Below are 24,605 nucleotides of genomic sequence, written 5' to 3'. Positions count from 1 at the left end.
TACTCTTGGTGCTAGGTGGTAAGTCAAGCTTCAAAACGGAGAAGCAAGATTTTTAAAAAAACCTTGTAGGCATTTAAAAAAATTTTAAACGCCTATCTCTTATTTTCATCAAAAGTTGAAAAACTTTTTTTCCAGCCTTTTATCTGCAATATTTGCAGCATGATTATTTTTAATGCGACTGATCTTACTATGCAACTCCCAACATAGATCCCACGAATTACCGGGCTGAAGCCGAGCCGTGGTCCAGTCTCCGGGGGAACAATTGTCAACATCACAGGCAGCCACTTGGATGCTGGGAGCAACGTGTCAATTATGTTTAAGGACCAGCCGTGCACTTACTTGAGGTTAGTGGGGACATGCCTCGGTTGACCCTGCCAATCACTCTTCAAAGACTCAATTAAAAAGCTCAGTCAACGTCGGTTTTCATCAAAGCGTAGGCAGTTAATGGCTCTGACAGTTCTGGTTATGAGCTGCAGAGAGGAAAAATAAAGTCATCTTGAAAAAGGTTGTGTTATCAGTATTCATGCTGATGAGTTTATTCAATAACCCATGTAGTCATATCATCTATGATAACACATAGGGTTATTAAATAGGTTTTGTTTTTTTTAAATGATTTTGAAACTTTCAAGATAAAAAGCTATTTAAAAAAAAAAAAAAGCTACATTATTACCTCCCAATGTTATATATTTTCTTAATGATTATCCCTATGTAGCAGTTTTATTTAGCTAATTCTGTACTGCTACTTTCTAGGAGGGGTGGACAGTGGCTAACCTGCCGAACACATGCCTCTCTGCATGGAATCGGGAGGGTATCAGTGTCTGTGAGCATAGATAAGGCCCAACTCCAGAAAGATCTGCAGTTTGAATATGTGGAGGATCCGACTATAACAAAGATAGAGCCAGAGTGGAGCATCTACAGGTATGTCACCAGGAAGAACATTCTCACTTTGACAAATGAATGAATTTGTCACTGTGGATATGGAGGAAGTACATATCTCTGTTGAACAGCCCTCAGGCTTATTAAGTTAAAATAAATTATTTTAAAATGCCTTAAAAATGTTATACGTCTTAGAAAACCTACAGCATCTCTTTTGCATCCGATAATCCTTAAAAAAAATCAAGTGCAACTAATGAAGGCAGTATGGTTCAACAGCAAACCTATCAAGACATGGCCATGATCAACTTGGTGAACTGTCTAAGGTCAGCCAAGGTATGCAGAGTTGTACTGCACAGCAGCCTTGCAGCATTTCCACAGCATCATGCTTTGGGGATGCTTTTCATCAGAAGGGCTACTGGAGCTGCTCAGAGTTGATGGATGGAGCAAAACCCAGGTCAATCATGGAAGAAGGCCTGTTAGAGGCTGCAAAAGACTGGAGGCTAAGGTGGATGTTTACTATCCACCAGAGGAACAATCTGTAACATACTGCCACAGCTGCTGAGGAATTGTTTTTAATCAAAAAATGGCCTTGTCAGTGGACAGTTTTGAAAGAAATTAAACGTGATGACAGTTAAAATTGACTATTTAGAAATGTTTCCATCCAATCTGACTGAGTTTGAGGTACATATTGCTACATAATACATAACAATTTGGTGGTTGTAAGGAAATGTGAAAATGTTCAAGGCATACTTTAATAATTTGTTTGTCAAATCACAATTTGTCAAAAACAATCTCTGAAATATTGCCTGTTTTTTAGTGGTCATACTCCAGTGATGGTAACAGGAACTAACCTGGACATCATTGAGACCCCAATTATAAGAGCTAAATACAACAGCCAAGAATCGCTCAGCGTAAGTAACTGCAAAACACCAATATTGCTTCATCTGAAATAAAAGAGATTAAGATGTTTTTATTTTTAACCTATAATAAAAATACATTGACTGCATGTTGTGTCTGAGTATGCACAAAGAATTTTTGATGATGATTGTTTTCTGATGTTTCTGTTTAGTTATGTTTTTCTTCATATTTAATGCTACAAGTTGAATAATAAGCTGTCTGCACACCACATAGTCCTGAGCTTCTTGTGGATACAGGACCAGTACATGAAATTAAAGTTTGTCATTTCAATTTTCTGAAAAGTAGGGCAGGGGTTTGAAAGTTTAAATTTTAATTTACAAATTCCATGTATTTTAATTCAATTAATTGCATATTTTTTTGTTTTGTTTAGTTTTTAGTTTTTTGTTTTTTGCATAGAAAAGTTTCAATTAATGCATATATTTGTGGCTTATCAATAATTTGTGCATTTTTGATAAGCCAGTAAAGACGATCACATGGCATGCTGGAAAAGACAATTGTTGTGCACTGACCTTTCACAGAAACAAATCTAGCCTAGAATAGTATCTCAGTGAAAAACATATTGCAGCAAGCACAGACATCCCCATCGCTGACATGCTACTGACATCACATTTTCTTGCAAACAAAAAGAAGTAACTTGCGACAGTCTGCCAAAAATAATATAATTGTAATCTGCACTTTTCTCACAGAAAGCTAGAGAAAGTCATACAAGAGTTTGTTTGATGTCACTGAAAGAAGAGGGGAACAAAAGGTTGTAATGCTATCCATCTTCATGGTTCATTTGAGCGTGACTTTGCAGCACGTTTAACATCTGTGCTCACACTCACATGAGCTGGGTATTGTGTCTAAAGGTAACTGTCGCCATCTAGTTTGCCTCACATCTTCCTGTTGCAGTGCGACACTAAGATGGGTGTAGATGAGAAGAAAAAAAAAAGAAACGGAACCAGACATATAAAGTGATTTTAGTGACATTTCTCCCAAAACAGAAGCATTTTCTCTTTTCCTCCCCTACATTCTGGTACCTGACATATACTGTTGCATTATACATGTCAGTAATGTCCCGAAGACCTTGCAGGATTTCTCAAGTCTTGATGTTCAAGGAGCCAATTACACTGACAGGTAATAGTTTGAATGACTCCGTGGCAGGGGTTATTGTGGAGATGTGAGATGTCTGTGAAGGAGACCTGTGCTGCAGGTTGATTTGTCAGTGTCCTGACAGGCGAAGAGGAATGGAGATGTAAGAAGGATATAGAGAGGCATGGGGCATTAAAGTGATAGATCAATCTGTCATTGCTAGTAACACTCACTTTAAGTAGAATAAAAATAAATAAATATTTAAAATTGTCTCATATATCAAATGTGAGTCAACAGCTAAGATAAGTATAAAAGGACAGGACAAGAAAAGAAAATATAGAAATTTGGCTGATGTTGGACAAAGAAAGAAGAGATTGTGTCAAAGAGGAAAAGGGAAGGATCACAGGATGAAGTGAAGGTAAGCTGGGGAGGTCTTTGGCTAATGAAGGAAAGGTAAAACTCAGTTATCGCTCCTGAATCTCCGCACATCCCGATCTGCTAGTGATGAATCTGCGTCCTGGCTCTAGCTGTACATTATTTTCTCACCAGCTGTGAAATAAGACTCCAACAGGTTCTACATTAGACTTTTTAAAATCTGCCATTTTTATTTGTAGGAGTTAAAGAATTGAACACCTGAAGTTGGAAAGAGTGTTTATCATGTTCAACTGAGCAATTCAAGAAATAATAAATGAATTAAAAGGAATGAATAGTGGCAAAATTCATATTTCTGTCTTTAAGATAAACTGTCAACACAATATGTAAATTAAACCACCTAATCCTAATGTTTGTGGTATTAATATATGCACCAATTGAAGCAAGCTAAATGTCCTAAGCATATTATGTTTTCAAGACTTTACTATTTTTAAAGCTGGATTGATCATCAGTAAAAATTAAGGATAATTTAATAATTTCAATATTTTAGGGTCTGCTATCTTTAAACATCCATATAACAATTTCTGTTAGTAAATTAGCAGTAATATGTTACAGATGTAATTATATTTAAATACATTGAGGTAAAATAATGTCTTATCGTGGTATATTTGATATGTGATGCTTTTGTTTTTTCTAAATAAAGAAAAAAGCAAAGCCGATTCTGATATTTGAAGCAGGATTGTTAACAATTTACTCAAGAAATATGGTCATACTGAGGCACACATGTTTATGTAGAAGGAATCAGGGAAGAGTTCTTGAAGCAACCCTGAGAGATATTTTACAAACTAACTGAAACTAAACCAAATTGACAGAGAAAGAGGATGGCGTGAGGAGTAAGCAAAACAAAAGGAAATTATTCTAGGACTTGTAGCTGTTGGGCCATGAAGATGTATATACCTGCAAACTTAAATTTTCCTCCATCTTTGTGTCTTCAAGATGTGTCAGGTGCTAAGTTCCACAACTATGCAGTGTCAGGTACCAGAACTGTCCATAAGCCTGGCCAGGCAGCAAGTACCAGAAAAACCCGACGAGTTTGGCTTTAAAATGGACGATGTGCAGTCCCTCATGGCCCTCAACAACACCAACTTTATATACTACCCAAACCCGGAATTTGAGCCACTTAGTCCCTCTGGTGTCCAAGAGCTTAAACCGGGGTCACCGATCATACTAAAAGTAAGTCAATCGACATCTTCAATACACTTTTTCTTGTAAACTTTGATTAATATTTAGTGAATATTTTCTGTATGACTAATTGAGCTCACAGCATTTTTGTCAAACCTGTTTATAACGATATCGGTGTGTTGTGAGTGGTCTGTGTATAAACTAGTCAGGACACCTGGAACAAAATTCACTTTTAAAATATTAAAATAAACTTAACATCCTGTATTTCAAAATATATATAATCTGAACGGAATGACTATTGACAATTGACTGCATTGTTGTTTTTATAACTGAGCAATTGAAAATAACGCCTGAATTGTCTTTGCAGGGACGAAACTTTCTTCCGCCAACTAATAGTGGGAATGGAAAGTTGAACTACACAGTCCTGATTGGAGACAAACCCTGCATGTTAACAGTGTCAGAGAACCAGCTTCTTTGTGAGTCGCCCAACCTGACTGGTCGCCACAAAGTCCTGGTAAGTGGTAATGTAGCATAAACTAATGTCTAGACTCTGCTGGGAAGGAAAACAGTCTTACAAATCAATTGAAAGATTTAGAGACAGACATTCTTTGTTTTGCCATCTTTCCATTTGTCTGCTCTCATGCGGAGCTTGGTTCTAATCCAATCAGCCACGTGGTTCCTGTTGGTAGCCACAAGCAGACGAAAGACAAACAAATAACCCTTCAATAAGAAGAATTACAGCCAAAGCAAACTCAATAAAGATTCCATTTGTGGCTTTAAGAGAGACCACTTTGAGCAAAGCATTTCCTGATATTACCACCTGAACCCCTCATCGCAGAAAGATAAAAACACATCACTATAAAATACACAGAAGTTTGTTGATGCTTTCATCTATAACTTTCTCTGTAGTTTGAACTTCAGTTTGATTAATTGAAATAGTATTTGTTAGAAGTCTAAACCAACAGGAAACATTTAGTGAAATCTTTGATATGTTTTGCATTCAGTATGGGATGTTTTCATATTCCACTAAAAAAGTGACCAAAGTTATGCATGGATGGGGCTCCATACAACCTGGACATTATTGGTTAGGTCTGGATAGCAATTGAAAAAACCCCCAAAAAACTACATCTTCCACTACATGTTCCAATGTCTAAACATTTAACACATCTACTCGTCTGCTCATCTCAATCATTGTCCGTACTGACTTCTGTACAATGAGAAGCATCAGTTTGTCAATCCTACTAACTAAACTATATGTTTGTTCATACTTCTGTCCATCCATTGATTGGACCCATTTGTTTTTCCGTTTATTCTTCTTACTAACCAACCATCAGTTTGCCCAATTATCCATTCAAACAACTAATACTTTATCCATCCGTCTATCAACAAAGTCTTTAGTTTGTGTATCCGTCCTTCAAACCAACCAGGATTTGATCCATTCATTAGTTCCAACGTTAAACTTTGATCACTGTTAAAATATCTCCCATAAATGTGAGATTTTGTATGAATATGTTCATTATTGGCTATGAATGAGCTCTTTAAATTTTTGTCTGAGAAATGTGAAAGAAGTTTGATTTTGAAAATGTCTAGGAACTTTTTTTTGTGAAATTGTTATAGCACTAGAATGGGTTATAACACTCTAGTCCTTGTTATAACACATGATTGTATTTTTCTGTGACAAGGCCCGTGTTGGCGGTATCGAATTTTCCCCTGGTGTGGTCCACATCACATCTGACAGCCCACTCAGCAGCACGGCGATCATCGGCATCGCTGCAGCTGGTGCATTGCTCATCTTTTTCATTGTGGTGGTCCTGATCGCCTACAAGCGCAAGTCTCGTGAAAGTGACCTGACGCTGAAGAGACTACAAATGCAGATGGACAACCTTGAGTCACGTGTGGCACTGGAGTGCAAAGAAGGTAAAACCTTCACATAAGTCGACATTCCCTTATTTTATGACATTTGACTTGTCATCAATGTTATAAGCTTTGAATAAACAAGTTTTGTGTCAAGATAGTAACAGTTTCTTGGGTGAACAAATATAAAACAAATATGTACATTGACACAAAGTGTTTGTCATTTCCCAGCTTTCGCAGAGCTTCAAACAGACATTCATGAGCTCACCAGTGATCTAGATGGAGCAGGAATCCCCTTTCTAGACTACAGGACTTACACCATGAGGGTCCTTTTTCCAGGCATTGAGGAACATCCTGTACTGAGAGATCTGGAGGTAATAGATAATTCTGTTTACCTTTGAATATTTGATTAAAGTGTTTTTTAAAAAGAGATTGTTAGATTTAGATTCTAGCACTGATGCTATGTTGTGAGTTTTAAAGACATCTTTTCAGTAAATGTGCTTGCTATTAAATTTGTTAAGCAAAATGCTTCAAGGTTTTTTCTGAACATTTTCATGGGAAAAGTTTTTTTAAAACATAATCTTACACTTTGTTTTCTTGACATAGCACATTAATAAATAGGACTCATTTTCTTCAGTCTTCATCAAACAGCAGTGTAATCCAATTAGCCCTTTTCGAAATGAGATCAAAATGAGCAAACAAATTATCAGTGTGGTGGGTCGCAGTAGGTGAAATTAACACAGATGTTGGCTGTTGTTGCTATCTCGTAAACAAAAGCCCTCTGGTAGCTGACAGAAGAGGTATTTCAAAGCAAACAAGATAGACTTCAAATCAAAACTGTGAAATCATTAATAATGAAAAATGACATGAGATGGTAACTGGGTGTTTTTTTTTTTCTTATCCCCAAAACCAAATTAAAAGTCAATCATCAGGAGAAATGCAAAATGAAAAAAACATTAAGTCATTTATCCTCACTGGTAACTTTGATTGACAACTATAATTGAACAGGTCATCTTGTTCCATTACAATAATGATGGGCCCCTATTTCACTGGCTTCAGAGTTAACTGAAGCTCATCCCTGATGAGAATTTACCACTAATAAGCCATACTAATTATGTTTTAATAGGTATAAATATCAAACTATATGAAGGGTATTATGTGGAAAAAGAGCATAATGGAAAAACTGCGTGGCTGTTGATGACCACCTAATTATTATTGATGCACCAAATAATTTAAAGCCATGTGCTGATGGGGAGCTGTATAAAGGAAGATTATGGAGTTTTTCTTGAGTTAACAAAAGCCATAGAAAATTCTTAGCACTAAAATATTTCAGAAGTTTTCTTTTTGTTTTTTACATTTAAAAACTAGCATATAAAATAGTAGTCAAATAATTATTTTGCCTTTTTAAAATAGTCATATTCCTGGATTTCTTCCCCCTGCATTTCTACAATGCATTTTATGACGGATCAACATAAATCCATGGAAGAAAAATGGTAACTAGTTTATGAAATAGCTGATAAATAAACTTGTAAATTGTGGCTGTCTTTGTAATCAACCCAGAAACGGACTTTGATGAACCAGATTTTGCTGCAGTTAAAGTTGGAGCCAAATAGTGGTATCTCTAGCTTTGCACATCTATAGTTATTTAGAATCTGTTATGATTCTTCTTTCCAGTGTAGGTCGAGTTTAGTTATCCTGGATGGAAAGCGTCTGTTAACATCAATTTTGTAACAGATTCTCTTTACATTACCGTACTTTAGTCTAACCAAATTCCCTGTCTTGAAGTATAGCAACAGCACAGCATGATGCTGCAAGCAGCAGTATAGTGGAGATAATGTGTTGAGGGTGAGGTAACATCTTGCATGTAGTGTAAAAAGCTCAATGTTTCTTTTCTAACATGAGCTCATTCTTATGTATTTGCTACGTCCCCGACATAACCCATGGTAAACTTCAAACAGTTTCTATCCACAAAGGATTTGTCTTTGGCTCTCTTTCATGATAGCCAAATTTATAGATTCCAGCTGAGCCACACTGGATTGAACACGACTCTGTAAGAAATTCAAAAGCTTCACATAATGTTTTACTAAGATAAACTGCTATAGTCTTCTCCACAACTTTCTCCTTGCTGTTTATCTGTCTTACGTATTTGTTCACCAATGTTTTCTAAAACGTATTTATTTACATAGAGATTAGGTCAATAGACACGTTTGCTTCCAAGAAGATTTCTTGTAGCAGTTTTTGATTTTATTGAGAGGCATCATAGTGACCAGAGCTTTTTTCCTTACATAAAAAAATAAATGGATTAAAATTAACATATTTTGCTCTGGACCAAGATGGAAGCACTTAAGTTTAATTTTACTATTTTGTTTTATTATTTCATTACTTCAAATATTACATAGGATTACAGATTTTCTGTTGCTAATATTATTTGGCAGATAGTCCTTTCTACATTAATCTAAGAGATTAATTAGGTTTGCAGTGTTGTAATTTATTTTAAAATGCAATTTTTAAGTGTGTAATTCATACACTGGTAATTGCAGAAGGAGGCAGAAAACCTTACAGCAATTTTTTTTTAAATGAAACCCCTGCACTCACAAACGACTAATATTCCAACACTTCCAAACACAGAAACACATTCTGACAAGCTGCATAAAATTAGACTTTCAACTGAACAATAGCTCCCGGCAGATTACAACCACCTCAAGGAAAAGGTAGAAAGACGGAACATATGTGGGCTGACAGCTGCATTTGCTGCAAAGCAATGCTGTCTCACCCAGAGTGCTACTGACAGATAAAAAACATAATCTCCTAAGGTGCTGTTTATGAAGAAATGGGGGGGGGAAGACGCACATGTTGCAAGTTACAACTATAAACAGTGCTGGGATGGTGTGGGCTCAGATGAGAAGAATTCACAGTTCTGCACTGCCTTTCAACTTGCATTAATGTGGAACACGGTGCCATCGAAATAATAAACACTCCCTACTGAGGCCTGGTGTTTTTCAGACTTTATTCTCAACCTTCAGATGAAACCTGACAAAAGCTTGAAAATGTTAAACTCCTCATCTCCCTAGGTTCCTTCTTCTTTTTTCCTTTTCAGTCAGTTATTTCCTATTTCAATTGTTCTTTCCAAGGATTTAATTGCTAAGGCATGATTTCTTACAAAATCATGCCTTAGGATTATTTAAAACATGGCTTTCATTTGTTTCTGGTTTTACAAACACAGCTGTAAGTGACCTTAATATTATGTAAATGAAGTTGCTATATTCCTCTTAAAAAGGCAAAATAAAAACTTTGTTTAATTTGGACAGAGCGCTAATAATAAATTCAAATGAGTCTGACTAATTAGGTTTATGTATCATTGTCTAGAATATGCCAGTTTGAATCAGCACATTTTGCCTGCTTTTGAAATTTCGTGGCCTCACTGATCATGACCGTGCTGCAGAGCAAGCTGGAGTACGCCACCGATGTCCTGAAGCACCTGCTGTCTGACCTGATAGACCGCAACCTTGAAAGCAAAAATCATCCCAAATTGCTGCTTCGCAGGTAATTAGCCTTTTTAAAGTGAGCGGACTTTGTAGGCAGCACTTCTTCACAAGTGGCCTCATTCCCACAGCTGACAAGAGACATTTATGATTTACTTTGTTTGCTTAATGCCTTAATTTTTCCACTGTTCCTCACTTGCAGAAGTTTAAATGAACTCATCATGAACACAAACCTCAGTAATTTGCAGCTTTGAAATGATTTCTTTGAAATTTTCTTTTTTCTGGAAGGAGGTGATTGTACAACAACCTGAATTAATTCTTCACACTGGGTCACAACTTTACATGCAAGAACAAATAAATACATAGAAAACCTTTATTATTAGATGAAATAATCTCCTGTTGGTAGAGTGCATTGGAATAGTTTGAAATACCTAAATTATTAATCAAGAAAAGACATCTTGATGTTCACCTGGCTCAAAACACATTATATAGCATTATATAGCATTCCATATAATTAGCAAATTATTGTGTGTCTTGTCTTTTCCCTTAGTATTTGTTTGGATTTTCCACAAGGATAGTTGTCTGACTGAGTGAAATTTGCTTTACAGTGGACAGTGACGGCCCCAATTTGATGTATGTTTGGCACAACATCCAGTATCACCATACGTGCAATAAAACATGGTGATTGTAGTTACTTCCCTCAACTGAAACTGGGGTTTGCTGACAAGATGGACAACACACAAGTCAGTTCTGACCCCAATCCTTCTGCTATTTTTTAGCATCCCAGAGTGTGTCTAATTTGCTGCACAGTGGCGCAGTTGGTAGCAGTGTTGCCTTGCAGCAAGAAGGTCTAATTCTTTTCATTTCCGGGTCTTTCTCCCAGGTTTGCATGGTTCTCCTGTGTGCAAGTGGGTTCTCTCTGGGTTCTCCGGCTTCCTCCCACAGTCCAAAAACATGACTATCAGGTTAATTGGTCTCTCTAAATTCTCCCTATTTGTGTGTGTGTGTGTGTGTGTGTCCTGTCTGTCTCTGTGTTGCGACAGACTGGCGACCTGTCCAGGGTGAACCCCACCTCTCGCCCAGAACGTTAGCTGGAGATTGGCACCAGCACCTCCCAACCCCATTAGGGACAAGGGTGTAAGAAAATGGATGGGGCGCCTCCCGGGGCGCCAGAGCACTTTAGGGAGGCGCGCGAGGAAAAAAATAAACCGGAAAAGCTATCTGCTTGCTGTCTACTGATGTGAGAGAAACGTCTTTACGCACGATCAACTCTGTGGATTTAGGAAAAAATTGTGCAGCTTTGAAATGTTTCTTAGAGGATGTTTTCCAGTTCAGTAAGGTGATTGACAACAACCTGAATTTTTTCAGTAACGGGTAATCTAACTTTATTTCAAATCCAGTAGTCAGACTACAGTTACTTATCAAAATCATTTTGCGTTACTATCTTCTTTTGTTATTTAATCAGATTTCCTCTACTCGTCTTGTCGAGTGACCGACGCCTCTATCGTACAGAAATGTAAGTTTTGTTGGTGGAAAAACTGGAACTATTTTGAGTTTCTGTCGAAAGTCGCAGATTTAATGAGCGAATTAATTGCCTTTTTGGGCCTTTTTTGAACGTGAAGTTGCTCATTTGGGCTTGGAAATAAGCAGAGACTCATAATAAATTCCAGAATTTGTCCGTCAATAAGGTAGTTTTACTCCGTCTCTCCTTGTACATCATTTCCAGGTTGATTCGTCCCGCTGTGTCTTTGTTAATGTCAAGTTAATTTATTACCTCTGAATGACGCCGAGCCAAGCGTTGCGCCCCAGAAAACTGCAAACATCGAGACCAATATAAACAGCGCAATAAACGTGAAAACAGCCACGAATAAACGTGTCCGGAGTTGGCAATAGTTATAATGGCCGGTAAGTGTCGCAGCCATCGGAGCTGTGGAGCTGCAGGAGGAGCTCTGTGCTGCATCAAACTCAGGGGCGAACGCAGAATCTGTGTCTTTTGTACAGTTTGCATGTTCTCTGTGCTTCAGTTCAACCTTATCAGTGGAGACACATTGTTGATGTTACCATTATAAAAAACATGACTATCAGGTTAATTGGTCTCAATGTGATTTTCACAGGAGGCAGAGCGTTGTTGTTAGCAGCTGCTGAAAGTAACTAATCCCCCTCCGCCCCCTCCACAGGAGGCAGTGAACCAGCCTTAAGCTCCTTGAAGGGGGGCTCACCCTTTCATACTTTGAAAACCCCTGGTCTAAACATAAATCAAAAGATTAGTTTCACCACAAGAGGTTATATAAACATCTGAGCAGCACTGCTGTTTTGATGTTTGTGGGGATGCACATGAAAGGTTTACAGTGGATATGTGAGCTCTCAGGAACCAAAGGCTACATATGCTTCTCAGTGTTCCCTATCTGTGACATGTTTGGATTAACTCCTGTGACCTTGAATCACTGGCTCAGAGTCAGAAACATCACAGTGCATTGCTGTGCACATCATTAGCCAAATAATTATAATTAATTAGTAGCGAATCCAATTTCAAATTGCTCATGAGGAAAGAAAAACTCATTCATGAAATACGGGGGGAAAAAAGATTATAAATGGCTCTGACACAATCACAGTCTTCTGTTGGATTTGTAGTCAAAGCCTGAATGTCATGCACTTGAACACAGCTCTGTATGTGATTATGCGTCCTGCCTCCGGTGTTTGGTAGATGTGGTGATTACGGTTACTTGAGTAAACCAGCTTCTTCATAGCTGTTGTTTATGGGGTTTGTGCGGGCGGCTGCATATGTCTGAGCACATAGTACTCTTTTTTTTTTTTCTTTTTTTGCTTACAGTCTTGTCAGTCAAGCTTTGACACCCCCAAATGATTTGACAGGCATGAGATAAATTAAGTTGCCTGTCGCACTTCAATTCAAATTCAGAGTCTCCCTCTGGCTGCAAACACTCGTGTTTTCTGCCAATAAAGACAAATGCATAAACGCAACATGGAAAAGGCAGACAGGGCTGAAATTAATCGTGCTCACTGTGCTGTCCAAGAGACAGTGGGCATGTTCTTCTTGTTGAAGTATGTTTAGACTCTGAGAGGTGATGCAGAGAGATGTAGAAATCCTGATTACAGTGCTTTGTAAGATTATTCCACAATTTTTAGTTTACTCTTTAAACTAATGGTTTGAAATCAAGATATGAGAAGTACCAAACAGTGACTAATGAAAACACATTCTTACTGTAGCCATCAAGTATTGTTGTTTATTCCTGCTTAAATGTGATAGCCTGTTCAGTCTGTAGATCTTCAAAGCTGTTAGACATGCCCAGTAAGATTTAATGGGAGCTGACTGGCTAACTTTAATATCTATCAAATTTCTTCCTCTTTACAATCATGTTGGTATATCACATAAAATCTAAATATATTGATGTTTTTGATTATAACAGAACATCAAAACTTTAAAAAGTTTTCAAGTATTACTTACTTAATGAAATACTATAATTGCAGTCTGGTAGCTCAGAGATTGGCCACCAAGCAGTAGAGCAACTTCAGATGGAAACAAATGGAACAGGAGGCATGCCATAAAGAACTCAGTGAGGCAGTCAAGGACAGTAAAGACACTTCAAGTTTTGCTGCATAGTGAAGAAAGTTGAATGCCGTGGCATAGAGACAAGCTAGGAAGTCAGCCCTTTGATCGCTATTTTTCATGAGCCACAAGAGCCCTGTTTGTGCTATTTCTGCAAATCTATTTCTGCATATTGGATGGAAATTAAGACCGATCAACAACCACAGAATAAAAATGCAAAGCACATTTCTCCTCCTTGATGACAACAGAGAGAAGGAAAACCTGGGGAAAATGCCAGCGCATGCTGACTGCACAGAAGGGAAAACACATGTTCACATCACATCCACACTCAGGTTGATTTCCCAATTGTCGTACATATGATGGCGATGGCCGCTGATCATATCGTTGCATCCCATTATTCCTCCTCAAATCTCTTGCTTCACCAACCCAGCATGAATTTCAGATCTGATATGGCAAGCTATGCCACCGTGTAGTCTGTGCTGACTGCTGTGTCCTTGGTTGGCAGATAAAAATAGCCTTGATGCATACACACAATCTTGAAAGCTTAAACAAGGGAGAATTCACCCCCTTTCTCTTATTTTTATTTGTCTTTAATTTGTCCCATGCCTGTATCTTTCTCTCTTTTTTTTTGTTTGCTCATTTCGGTGTTACTTTCCTTTTCTTTCTGCCTCTGTTCACTCTTCACATCTCTCTTCTTGTCTGTCTAAGCTTATCGCATGTGTAATGTCGTACCTACCTTTATGTCTCTTTCGCTGTCCTACACTCTTGCTCTCAATCTATATTCCCAGCCCTTTCCTCCCCTTCCCTGTTTTCTTGATTGCTAAATCAATGCTTAAAGTGCGCGAGCTCTGGCATGGGATGTGAGCACAGCTCCCAACTACCTCCTCTTCCAAGAAACGTGTGTGTGTGTGCGCGCTTCTCTCCTCGCTCCACACACAAGCTCACATCCTTCCATCTGTCCCATCTCAACCTGTGCTGAAGCACAACCACCAGGCAAGCTAACTAACGAGAGCCTTCCACAACCATCTGTCGTATTGCTTCCTGCATTCTACTCCTTTAACTTCTTTCTAAGCTCTATCTCTCCATTTCTCTCGCTCTTCCTGTCACGCAGAGCTAAACACCCTCCCCCTCCGCCTTAAGTTTTATTTGGCTGCAGTTTAGGCATCAAAATATTAGTTCTGATTATGGTCAAGAGGACCCAATATGCTTATGTGTTAATCACAGCATTACCCTCCAGCACAGAGACCCCATCAGCATGCAGGTGGACAGGCCTCGCTGTAGGTCCATATGGATAATGTTGGTTGATAGAAAATTATTTTAGTCCTAATTTTTGAGCGGGAGAAATAGATAACTGAGCACATGCATCGGCAAGAGAGTGATGGATAGCCGGATTTCCTCACTGTGAAAACATTGTGGAATACTGGATGACATGCATTCTTCACCCACACAAAGCCAAAGTATGAAGTGGAAATAGTTGGTTTGGCACGCGACCTAAACCAATCCAGAAATGTAACTTTTAATTACCTTCTCTCAACTTCATTTAAATATTTTAGGTTGGTGGGTCACTAGTATATACTGATCTACCAAGGCTTTAAGTACTTTATTTAAAAAAAATAAAATAAGATCTGTTTCTGGGGTTTGGCGTTCTTTTAAAGAGATGCAGGAAAATTGACAGTCATCTCCTACTCTATGCAGCATCTCATGAGACAGCAGCATCTCTATCCCATCTGTTGTTGGGCACTGCGAGCCAGCTGGCTGAAAAAGGGGAGCTACAGTTTTTCCTGGTTTATGTGAAAGAAAATCTTACGGCTTGGCAATATTTTCTGTTGGAAAATCCATGGTCTAATTATCACTACCAATCACTTTTATTTCTGTACTGCTGCTTCAAAACGACACTTGGTAAGCTATAAACAAGATGTCTGTTAAGCAGCTGAATTCAGACTGACTACCCTACTAATTAACAATAACAATAAATATAATTATCAGTTCTATATTTTTGCTATCTCAAAATCAAAATAACCAAAAATAAACAAATTGCATATCCATGCAGTGTTCCATCTGTGACCCTGAGAAATAAGAAAACATTATTTCAAAAATTGCCATTGAAAGTATATCTTTCTCAAGATTCTTTTATATACGGCAGTCTCCTATAGACAAGAAATCTTTATTGCATTTTTTTCCCTACACAGTGAAAATGTCTATTTAAAATGTTCTCTTTTACATCCAATAAGTATACACATTTGCTTAGGTGACTATAAAATATTATTTAATATTATTTATTCAGTGACATATGCCATGTCATTTGCATAAGCACAACAAATGTTGGACAAAAAAGCAGCACAGAATATCCAGGGACATTTGAACCATCTGATAACAATATGGTGTAATGTTAGCAATGGCAAAAATAATAGACACTTTTTATGAGAGAGCAAAATTATTTAGATCATTTTGTTTTATTCTACCACAAAAAAACCATGGTAAAATAAGATGCCGAAATAGCCTGGTTATAACTTCCCTGCTTGAATCATCCAATCTACTATTAGTGACTATCAGCACACATGCAGTATTATACAAAATTTAAAAACACAACACAGGAGGAAGGGTGCTATCTTTTAAATTTGTACTGTCTGATCCCCCAATGTCCCTCTTTAATCAGGGATACCTAAATACTCCCATGGCTCCTGGGTTCTAGATCCTTCCAAGCGTCCACTGGCCCGTCTGATTGACTGCCAAGTGGGCAACTCCTGGCCATGCCAACAAGGGATGGGAAATTTCAAAAGATTAACCCAAACATAGGTTGCTGTGTTTGGATTACCAGCTGAGGAGAGGTTGGGATAAGATTGTTTTAAAATGGTGTAATACCAGACACAAACGTTAGATGTTGAGAAGATCCATCACAGTCCGGATTTTTATCACGGCTCCCAATAGAGAGTGCTGAGTGAGAATGAGCATAAGCTAAATGGTGGGAGTGTGCCAAGACTTCTTATTACTGCTGGGCTGGCACCCGCTGCCATTCGCACACACACACACGTGATAAAGAGTAGTGAGCACAGGGGCTAATTTTTGGATACGTACGCAGTGGGATTAATTTGTGCTTTTTGCACACAAGCCTTCAAGCTGCCACACACTTGTCTGGGCACAAAGGCAAAACAGAAAACACACAATGTCCATTGGAAGTGACTAAGTAAAAGGAAGTTAAAGAAAAAGAAATGTGCGGGTGAGACTCAGCCAAGCTATTTGTTCTTCATTCTCTTCTTTTACTCTTTTACTGCTCCTTACTTCCTTCCTTCCCTACGCACCTCCTCTTTTTTTCCCATGCCTCTTTCATCCCAGACAGACTACATTTGTGAAAATGGAGAGGATTTGGAAGTGTGCGCGATTACATGATCCAGAATAGAGCAGCCAAATGGAAATGAGGGAGGGAGGAAGTCACCAAGGACACATGAAAGAAAAGATGAAAAGTGACCTTATTGACCCTTGGATCTGTGGATGGAGGAAAGGGCGGGACGGGCTGAATAAAAGTGGAGGCACAGTGAGAAACAGGAAGTTAATCCCCTCCAGGTGTTGTGCCAGCACTGGCGGGGGGTACCAGACTACCCCACTGGCACATCACGCTCCCCCCTCGTGCTGCAGTGTGGAGGCCTTTTTTTACGAGGCAGACTGAATGGTGAAGGGAGGGAGGGCTGCAGGTGGCAGCCGACTCACTAAGGACAAAAACTGAACACACAAATGGGCACAATGGACACTAATCCTGAAATATTGATGTCTACGGTAGTCTCTCATTTAAAGCAGAGGCAGGGGTGTGTGTTTATTATTGCCCACATACTCCCGCTGCTAACCACGAGGGTTGCTGTCAAAGGATATCCGATCCTACCCTCTCCTTTTCGCCTCCTGCCACCACCGCTGTTGTTATTATGCATGCATATTAGTCATTCACACGAGATCAATCACACTGTTGGCCCAGGTCAATGCACGTGCACGCACACACACAAACACAAACACACACACCCATTACTTTTGCCACACCAGTGGAGCATAGATGCCAGGCGGAGAAGGAGAGGCAGATGTATTCATTCACTTTCTATTGTGCCCGGATCGAGTGTTAGTCCAGTGAATAGGCGAGGGAGCGCTTGATAATGAGGCCAGTGTTATTACAGAGCCACTGCGGCCCCTAACAACATCAATCCACCGGGATCAAATAAAGGCTTTTAATTGCTTCGCCTCATATTAAAATCCCTGCCGCTTGTACACGAGCTACCGTTGGCGTGCCTGAGCATAAAAGGCAGCCGAAAGATTGCCTGAAAGGCCATCGTATAGTGTGTGCAAATGCTCTCCCAGTTCATGTTTTTACAGATACATTTGTCCAGTGAAAGCTTATTCATTAGCAGCTGCCGCCATTTTTATTTGAAGAAAATTTGACACTAATGTTGAATATTTATGATGTTAGTTCTGGGATCAAATCCTGAGCATGTACTTTGGTTTATTTGCAGGACGGAGTCTGTTGCAGAGAAAATGCTGACCAACTGGTTCACGTTCCTTCTCTACAAATTTCTAAAGGTGCAGTAACTTTTTTTAATCCTCAACTTCAGCAAATGTATTCAGCACACAATGCTGTCAAATGCTTTTTTTTTTTCTTTTTGGTTTTTGCAAATTAACTTTTTGTATTCCTGGGATTTTATGACATTGCAGTAAAACAAATGATTTGGAAGTACAAGGAAAATGAGCCCTGGTTTTCTTGTTTCTTTACAGATAATCATCTAAAAAATGTGGTGTGCATTTCTCTTTATATGAACAGGAGTATCAGGGGGAGCATGTCTAGAAACTGATTATTTTTTGGAAAATAGCTCAAACCATGGTAACATATTCATATGGTTTTGTATATATATATATATATATATTTTTTTTTTTTTTTTCTGTGCTCTTGCTGGACGGTGAACAACTGTTTGTTTATTTTATGGCAATGAGAAAAGAATAAGGTTCATGAAGACACAACCACTTCTGACTGAGGAACTGCAGTGTTTTGATTCAAATGATTGTTTGCAACAAGAGTCTCTTTTGTGAACACTTCTGTTTTAAATAATCTAATGTTGGGGAATCTCTGTGTTTTACTTAATACCGGAGAAAAGAAGGACTAAAAACATTAACAAAATGTTTCTACATTGTTCTAAATATTTAGTTAAAATTCTGTTCCCAGAAAAGCGAGCCCATAAGTAGCTTTGTGAGCTATACCACTTCTGTGAAACTTATTTGTTCAAATGCTGTTGCAGGAGTGTGCAGGCGAGCCCCTCTTTTCCCTCTTCTGTGCCATCAAGCAGCAGATGGAGAAAGGCCCCATTGACTCGATCACAGGAGAGGCTCGCTATTCGCTCAGTGAAGACAAGCTCATCAGACAACAGATTGACTACAAGACACTGGTAAGGGATTCACCTGCCCTGGAGTACTGGGGCTAAAGGGAGATGCTTAATATGCTTTCAGGGACAGGAAGAGTGAATAGGGTGGTCATGGGTGGTCGGTTGTGAGATGTGCAAAGGGACACAGAAGTTGTTGTTTTCACGCTTGACATGCGCAGGGGGCACAAGAGTGGTGACCTCACTAGTGGCAAGAGCTGTCAAGAAAAAGCTGAGTTTCAATGCATGTATGACTGCACACAAGCTGAGAAGCGACTAAGATTTTCCCTTCTGCATCCTCTTGTCATTAGCTAAATCTCTGTTTTAGTCCGCTCTACTGTGACTAGCGGCTATCAGCTCTGGTATCACAGGTTTTTGGTTTTGCTTATTTTACTTTTGTTTGTCTTTTGGGATTGGAATTTAGAATTGGTGGCTCTGCATATATTTCTTACAATGTGTCAATTTCATTCATGTTTTTGCTACAGGTGGTCAACTGCATACATCCAGAGAATGAGAAAAGTCCAGAGATCCAAGTGAAGGTCCTAAACTGTGACACAATAAGTCAGGTGAAGGAGAAAATTCTGGATGCCATCTACAAGAACGTCCCATATTCACACCGCCTAAAGGCCTCAGATATGGACCTAGGTAAGAATCCTCAGTTTAATGACTTTTAGAAACTCTTTCTGAGAAGTACAAACAGAAATATAGTATTTTCCTTTTAACCAAGAGTGTTGACATCTTGGTTGTAATGGTTCTAATATCTAAAATTGGTCTGTTACCAGACCAAAACTTTCAATCAATCTATCACAATTTCCAGACTCTAAGATGATACTTTTATTCGCAAGCAAATATATTGATTTTTACCAGCGGCTTTAGAAAGTCTTGACTGTTCTGTGATGAAGCTTAAGAGCGAGACGAAAGTGACACTGAGCGCGACAACAAAAGAGATTCTGAGGAAGTGTGTGTCAGGCTGTTGAATCCCCACACTGAAGAAGACGACTTTAGTGGCTTTAGCGCAGGCGGAAGCTGACGATAACAATTAATAGCATTTCTTAGGAGGTTACTTTATTTTTTTGAAGTGGTTGTGCTACAGGAACCATTGTGGGGGAAAGAATATACGCATTTCAAAAAATTTTAAAACCTTTTTGTGTAAATGTCTCATTTTAGAACATTCTAACATTTTAGAATCTCATTTTAGAACCTACAACTTATAGAAAAGTGAGGCCTGTACATATATTTTTTTCTTTTTAAAGTTGGTGAGTGCAGCTTATATTCATTTAGGCTCAATATTACCAAAATTACGGTACGCTTCTGTCACTGGTTGAACCAGATGATTGATCATCTCCTTAGAGGCAGTTAGAGGCATTTATTTCTTTCTTTAAAATCTGCCTTCTCTCAATATAAATAGATGTTTCTGACAATGTGAAAAAGATCTTTTAGTATTTCATGTAATCAGCTGTTTTAAGTGGATGCTATTTGTTAATTAACAGGAATGGAATGATACTGCAGTGCTGTGTGCTTGTAACAGGCGTTCTGCAGGTACTAATACCTACAGACTGTCTCATCAGGATAGATTGTGCTTTTCATGGCTTGATATTGCCAAATGTATTTTTTTCAGTCTCAAATCAAAGATGGGCTGAGTGCATACCATGGGGATTCTGTCTGTGAGACAGTTAAGTGGAAAAACTGGTTCATCCTTTTGATGACACTTGGAAAAAAAACAACTTGATGGACCCCCTTGGGAAGGAGACATGGTTCTCTTATTGTGTTGTTGTTAAAGGGAATGAGGAATTTGGGCCACCCTCTCTGGGGTCTATTTGTCTACATTTGAGCAAGCTCACTAGAGAACATATGAATGAATTCTTTTTCCATCATCCTATACTTAAAGAATATATCCAACATGTTGACCGAGGTTGAAGGAAAGTTTTGTTGTTTTTTTAAAAATCAGAAATCCATTAATGCTCTCAGAGCCCACATGCCTGTAGGACTTTAATTTGCGAATGTAATTATGATCTTAGTCTTTTGTTCTTTAGTGACAGCAACTATTTATTCAAAGCTGGCTTTATTTTAGATTTTGTTTTAAAATACCAGTTATTTTCTTTATGTTTCAGAAAATAATACCAAGCTAAACATCTCCAACTCTCGCTCACAGACATATACAGACTGATCACAGTGGCTTAAAAGGATAATGGGATTTGTGGCAGCCGAGCCTTTAGACAAATTGACCAATAGTATTGTTCTCCTGAGTGTTGTCTTTAATTCCACTGTGCTACTATCTACAAATTTCCTCAGAATACCATTGTCGTTTATTCCTAAGGACACAAAATAAGACTGTTTGTGATGCTCTTTAAAATATATATATATAAATACAGTGCCTTTCAAAAGTATTTCAACCTGTCACCTTACAAACCCAAATAATCTCAAACTTCATGTATTTCAATGGCTTTTCTGTGATGTACCATTTTATGTACATTTGGAATATGTTTGTAAAAAAGTGCAAATGTGTGGTATTAATGTGTATCGAATCTTTGTTACACCAATAATCCTAAAAAATAGTCCAACATCTGTTCTATGAAGGCTCTACAGGTTTGGTAAAGAATAATAAGAGAATATTCAGCAACATAGAGACCAAGTAACTCACCAAAAACATCAGGGATGTGGACAGTTTTAAGGCAGGTTTGGGTAATACAACCAATATTTTAAACTTTAATATCTTACAGAGCACTGTTCGCTCTATGACCAAATTGAGACTACAGCCAAACCTACCATCTGTGAATTAGACAAGGCTTTCTCGTGTAAATCTTGTCTGGGTATGAGAGGGGCAAAAAGGAAGACATTATTGGAAGAAAGTCATGACAAGTCTTGTTTCAGTTTCACCATAAGCCTTTTAGGGGACACAGCAGACGTGGTGGTGGGTGATCTAGGAACTAAGACCAAATTGAATATTTTCTGTGTTAAAACAGAAGCTGGTTTTTAAAAAACACTGAAAACACAAGGCTTTAAGGACTGGTTAAGTGCAAAGCCACATATTAAAATGACCTACTCCACATATATATATGGCTTTAGGCTTCTCTTTCTGCTTAACGACTATAAACCAAATTGCATTGATCTATCAGATAATATCCCAATAAGATACACTGAAGTTCAAGGAGAATTAATACTTTTGCAAGATACTGTATTTATGCATCTTCTTGCAAATATGTTATGGATTTATGTAAAGCAAAGTAAGACCTCCCAACTCTTCATTTCCTTGGCTTTGTTTGCTCACACAAACATACACCGACTCCTTCTGATTAGACTGATTAGAAACCACCAGATTTGGGAACAAGGGGGATCTCAGTTTGCACTGGTTTTACCCTGTGTTTATCATCATTATTAAATCTTTCCTGCCATTCCTTTCGCTCTGAGCCTCTTCATTTGTTTACTGAGCCTTGACTAGAGACCAGAGCTCATTTGCATCTTTATAGAAAGATGTACTGCACAGACAAAAACAACAGGAGAATCTTTATTTCCTGCAGATTTTTTAGATGCGAACACAATTCTGGTGGATCCTCCAAAGACAGGCCTCATCAGGCAGCACTGTGATTGCTGCTTTGTTTTTCTGTTTGTGATCAGAATAGCAGATGACAATGGCCGACACAAGTGAGGAAACTCAGCAAGAAGCACAGACAGAATTATATATTCAGAAAACTCTTGATGCCTAAAAAAAGAAGAGAAGAGTCAGCTTCTTGTTTTCAATATGGCTGTCCTTTTCCCTCTCAAATAATGTTGCTGGAGTATTCGATCAAAGCTGCCCTTGGTTTTGCACTGATGCAGTACAGATGGGGAGGTTGTGTACATCACCTTCTACTGTTTTATGAAATGAAATGGTCACCTTAACTGAAATGTTGCATTGTGGACATGTGGGAGCTAGATGATTGGCACATTTTAGGTGATAAAGGTTTCATTGGCCTTCAAAATCATTCATATTAACTAAATAAAAATTCAAAAGAAAAACCTTAGCATTACTAAAGCAGTGCTAGGCTAAAGATTCTTTCCAAAACATTCAAAGTTATTTGCTTTGACCTGGTTCCCCCCAGTCTGACCTTCTCCCCATGTTAGTCTTCCACCAAACAAACTTCAGCTCAGCCTTTGTCTTGTTTTCAGTGTGTTGTTTTTGACGCAGAAGACATTGTAAAGCCCCTCTGGACCGTATTTCAAGCAAATCCCAATGTTGCTTTTGAGACGATAATAAAATATTTATTAAAAAATATAGTCTACAAACCTACCTGTGGTACAAACTGGTAAAAACAAAACTTTTTAACCAAGAGATACAACATCATTCCCTTTTAGCACTCTACCTCCAAATATTGATTGCCACTGTGAACATCTCCTTCAGGATTTCATTTTTAGTTGTTGTGGTTGAAAAGTACTAGCTATTCCCAAAAGCAAAAGTCAGGCATTGGTGCAAGCGCCAAAATTCCCTCCTCCTCGTCCCAAAGGCGGCCCAGTTTATCAAACAACATGGTAAGATTTGGTGATATCTTGACAGATGGAGAGAGGGGAGATTAAAACCAAATCCTCCCAGGAGACAAAAAGAAGTCTTAACCATCAGCGAAGTGAGGGTATTTGGAAAATGGGGTTAGTATTTTTTATTTCCTGTTCATTTGCAGAGTGGCGCCAGGGTAGAGGACAGCGCATGATCCTACAAGATGAGGACATAACCACAAAGATTGAAGGTGACTGGAAGAGACTCAACATGCTGTTCCACTATCAGGTATGCTGTCCATACACTAAAGCATTCAACAAAAATACTGACTAAATGAGTTGTAAAGATGAGTTTGTTTGAAGATTATAATTTTCTTTGAAGATAAAACCTGATTTGTTTTTTTTCTTCTTAAAAGAAACCCCTGTTGAGCTTATAAACAATGTTTGTTTTGTATTTCTCATGATTATTTATTCAGAATGCACCTTAAATGATTAAGTTAAATTTGAAATATTACAAAAAAATCAGCAAGTCCTGATAATTGGTGTAATCAGACATAAAAAAATAAATAAAACTAATACTGTTTATTTACTAATAATTGAGAAGGAAAGAGGTACAGAAAAACAAATCTATAGATCAAAGATTTTTATGTCTGCTACTACTGTGCTGTAAGAATCAGCATTCCAGATAGCAGTAAATAAAGTCTAAAATCTATAAACAGTTTGATTTTCTCGTGAGCCTACTGAAAGGATTTTCTGGATTAATTTTTACTCTATATTAAAAAGAGGGGGATGAGTTTGAAAAGTCCCCAGAGCCTCTATGATCGATTAACTTTGAACAACTTAACCACATTAATGCAGACTAGAGAGATAACAAAGGTGTCAAGCATATTACAATCAAAAATACTATCATATGACTTTCAAATGAATTTATTACCAACTTGTACTTAATTTACTGAATAACAAGGCAGCTGATATTGAACTCTTTCAAAGCATTTTACCTGGTACACTTTCTCATATGAAAATTAAGTGTCCATGTAGCAAAAACACAGAAAAATGGACCTGCCTCGCCAATATGGTGCTAATAATTCAAGCAGCTAGGCAAGTAGTGACTGTCTCCTCCAAAGTGCAAATTGCGTGGTGCCTAAATTAAATGTCAGCAGCAGCAAGTGTCAACAGTCTGGGAGTACGAAGCGTGGGTGGAATGGATTAGAGAGCTGATTTGAATCGGAGATAAGATAATGAAGACAGAAGTTAATTCTTCTTTTTTTTCAGGCTGAGAAAAAGGGCAACTTCTCCTTGACGGACATAAAAAACTGAAAAACACTCAGAGGCACTCAGAAAATTATAAGGAGGCAAAGCAAAGAGAAAAATAGTATCAAACATTAAATGTTCATGTCAATTCAATTGCATTTTTGTAGAGTTCAAAGCAGG

General features: G+C 38.2%; 1 protein-coding gene across 1 annotated transcript in view; it reads left to right on the top strand.

The window, feature by feature from the left end:
* The window catches only part of plxna4 (plexin A4), a 268,637-nt gene that overhangs the window by 186,465 nt on the left and 57,567 nt on the right, over positions 1-24,605 (top strand). The window contains exons 15-28 of the mRNA XM_044108055.1: positions 208-344; positions 751-918; positions 1,694-1,787; positions 4,234-4,470; positions 4,787-4,933; positions 6,102-6,336; positions 6,505-6,662; positions 8,247-8,271; positions 8,888-8,962; positions 9,678-9,816; positions 17,811-17,877; positions 18,588-18,734; positions 19,193-19,352; positions 23,360-23,463. Coding sequence (XP_043963990.1) covers positions 208-344; positions 751-918; positions 1,694-1,787; positions 4,234-4,470; positions 4,787-4,933; positions 6,102-6,336; positions 6,505-6,662; positions 8,247-8,271; positions 8,888-8,962; positions 9,678-9,816; positions 17,811-17,877; positions 18,588-18,734; positions 19,193-19,352; positions 23,360-23,463 — 1,893 coding nt within the window. The remainder of the gene's footprint in view (positions 1-207; positions 345-750; positions 919-1,693; positions 1,788-4,233; positions 4,471-4,786; positions 4,934-6,101; positions 6,337-6,504; positions 6,663-8,246; positions 8,272-8,887; positions 8,963-9,677; positions 9,817-17,810; positions 17,878-18,587; positions 18,735-19,192; positions 19,353-23,359; positions 23,464-24,605) is intronic.

This window comes from Gambusia affinis, linkage group LG23, assembly GCF_019740435.1.
Source record: "Gambusia affinis linkage group LG23, SWU_Gaff_1.0, whole genome shotgun sequence".
NCBI lineage: Eukaryota > Metazoa > Chordata > Actinopteri > Cyprinodontiformes > Poeciliidae > Gambusia > Gambusia affinis.
Note: the sequence above shows the minus strand (reverse complement) of the source record. Positions and strands in the feature narration are given on the sequence as shown.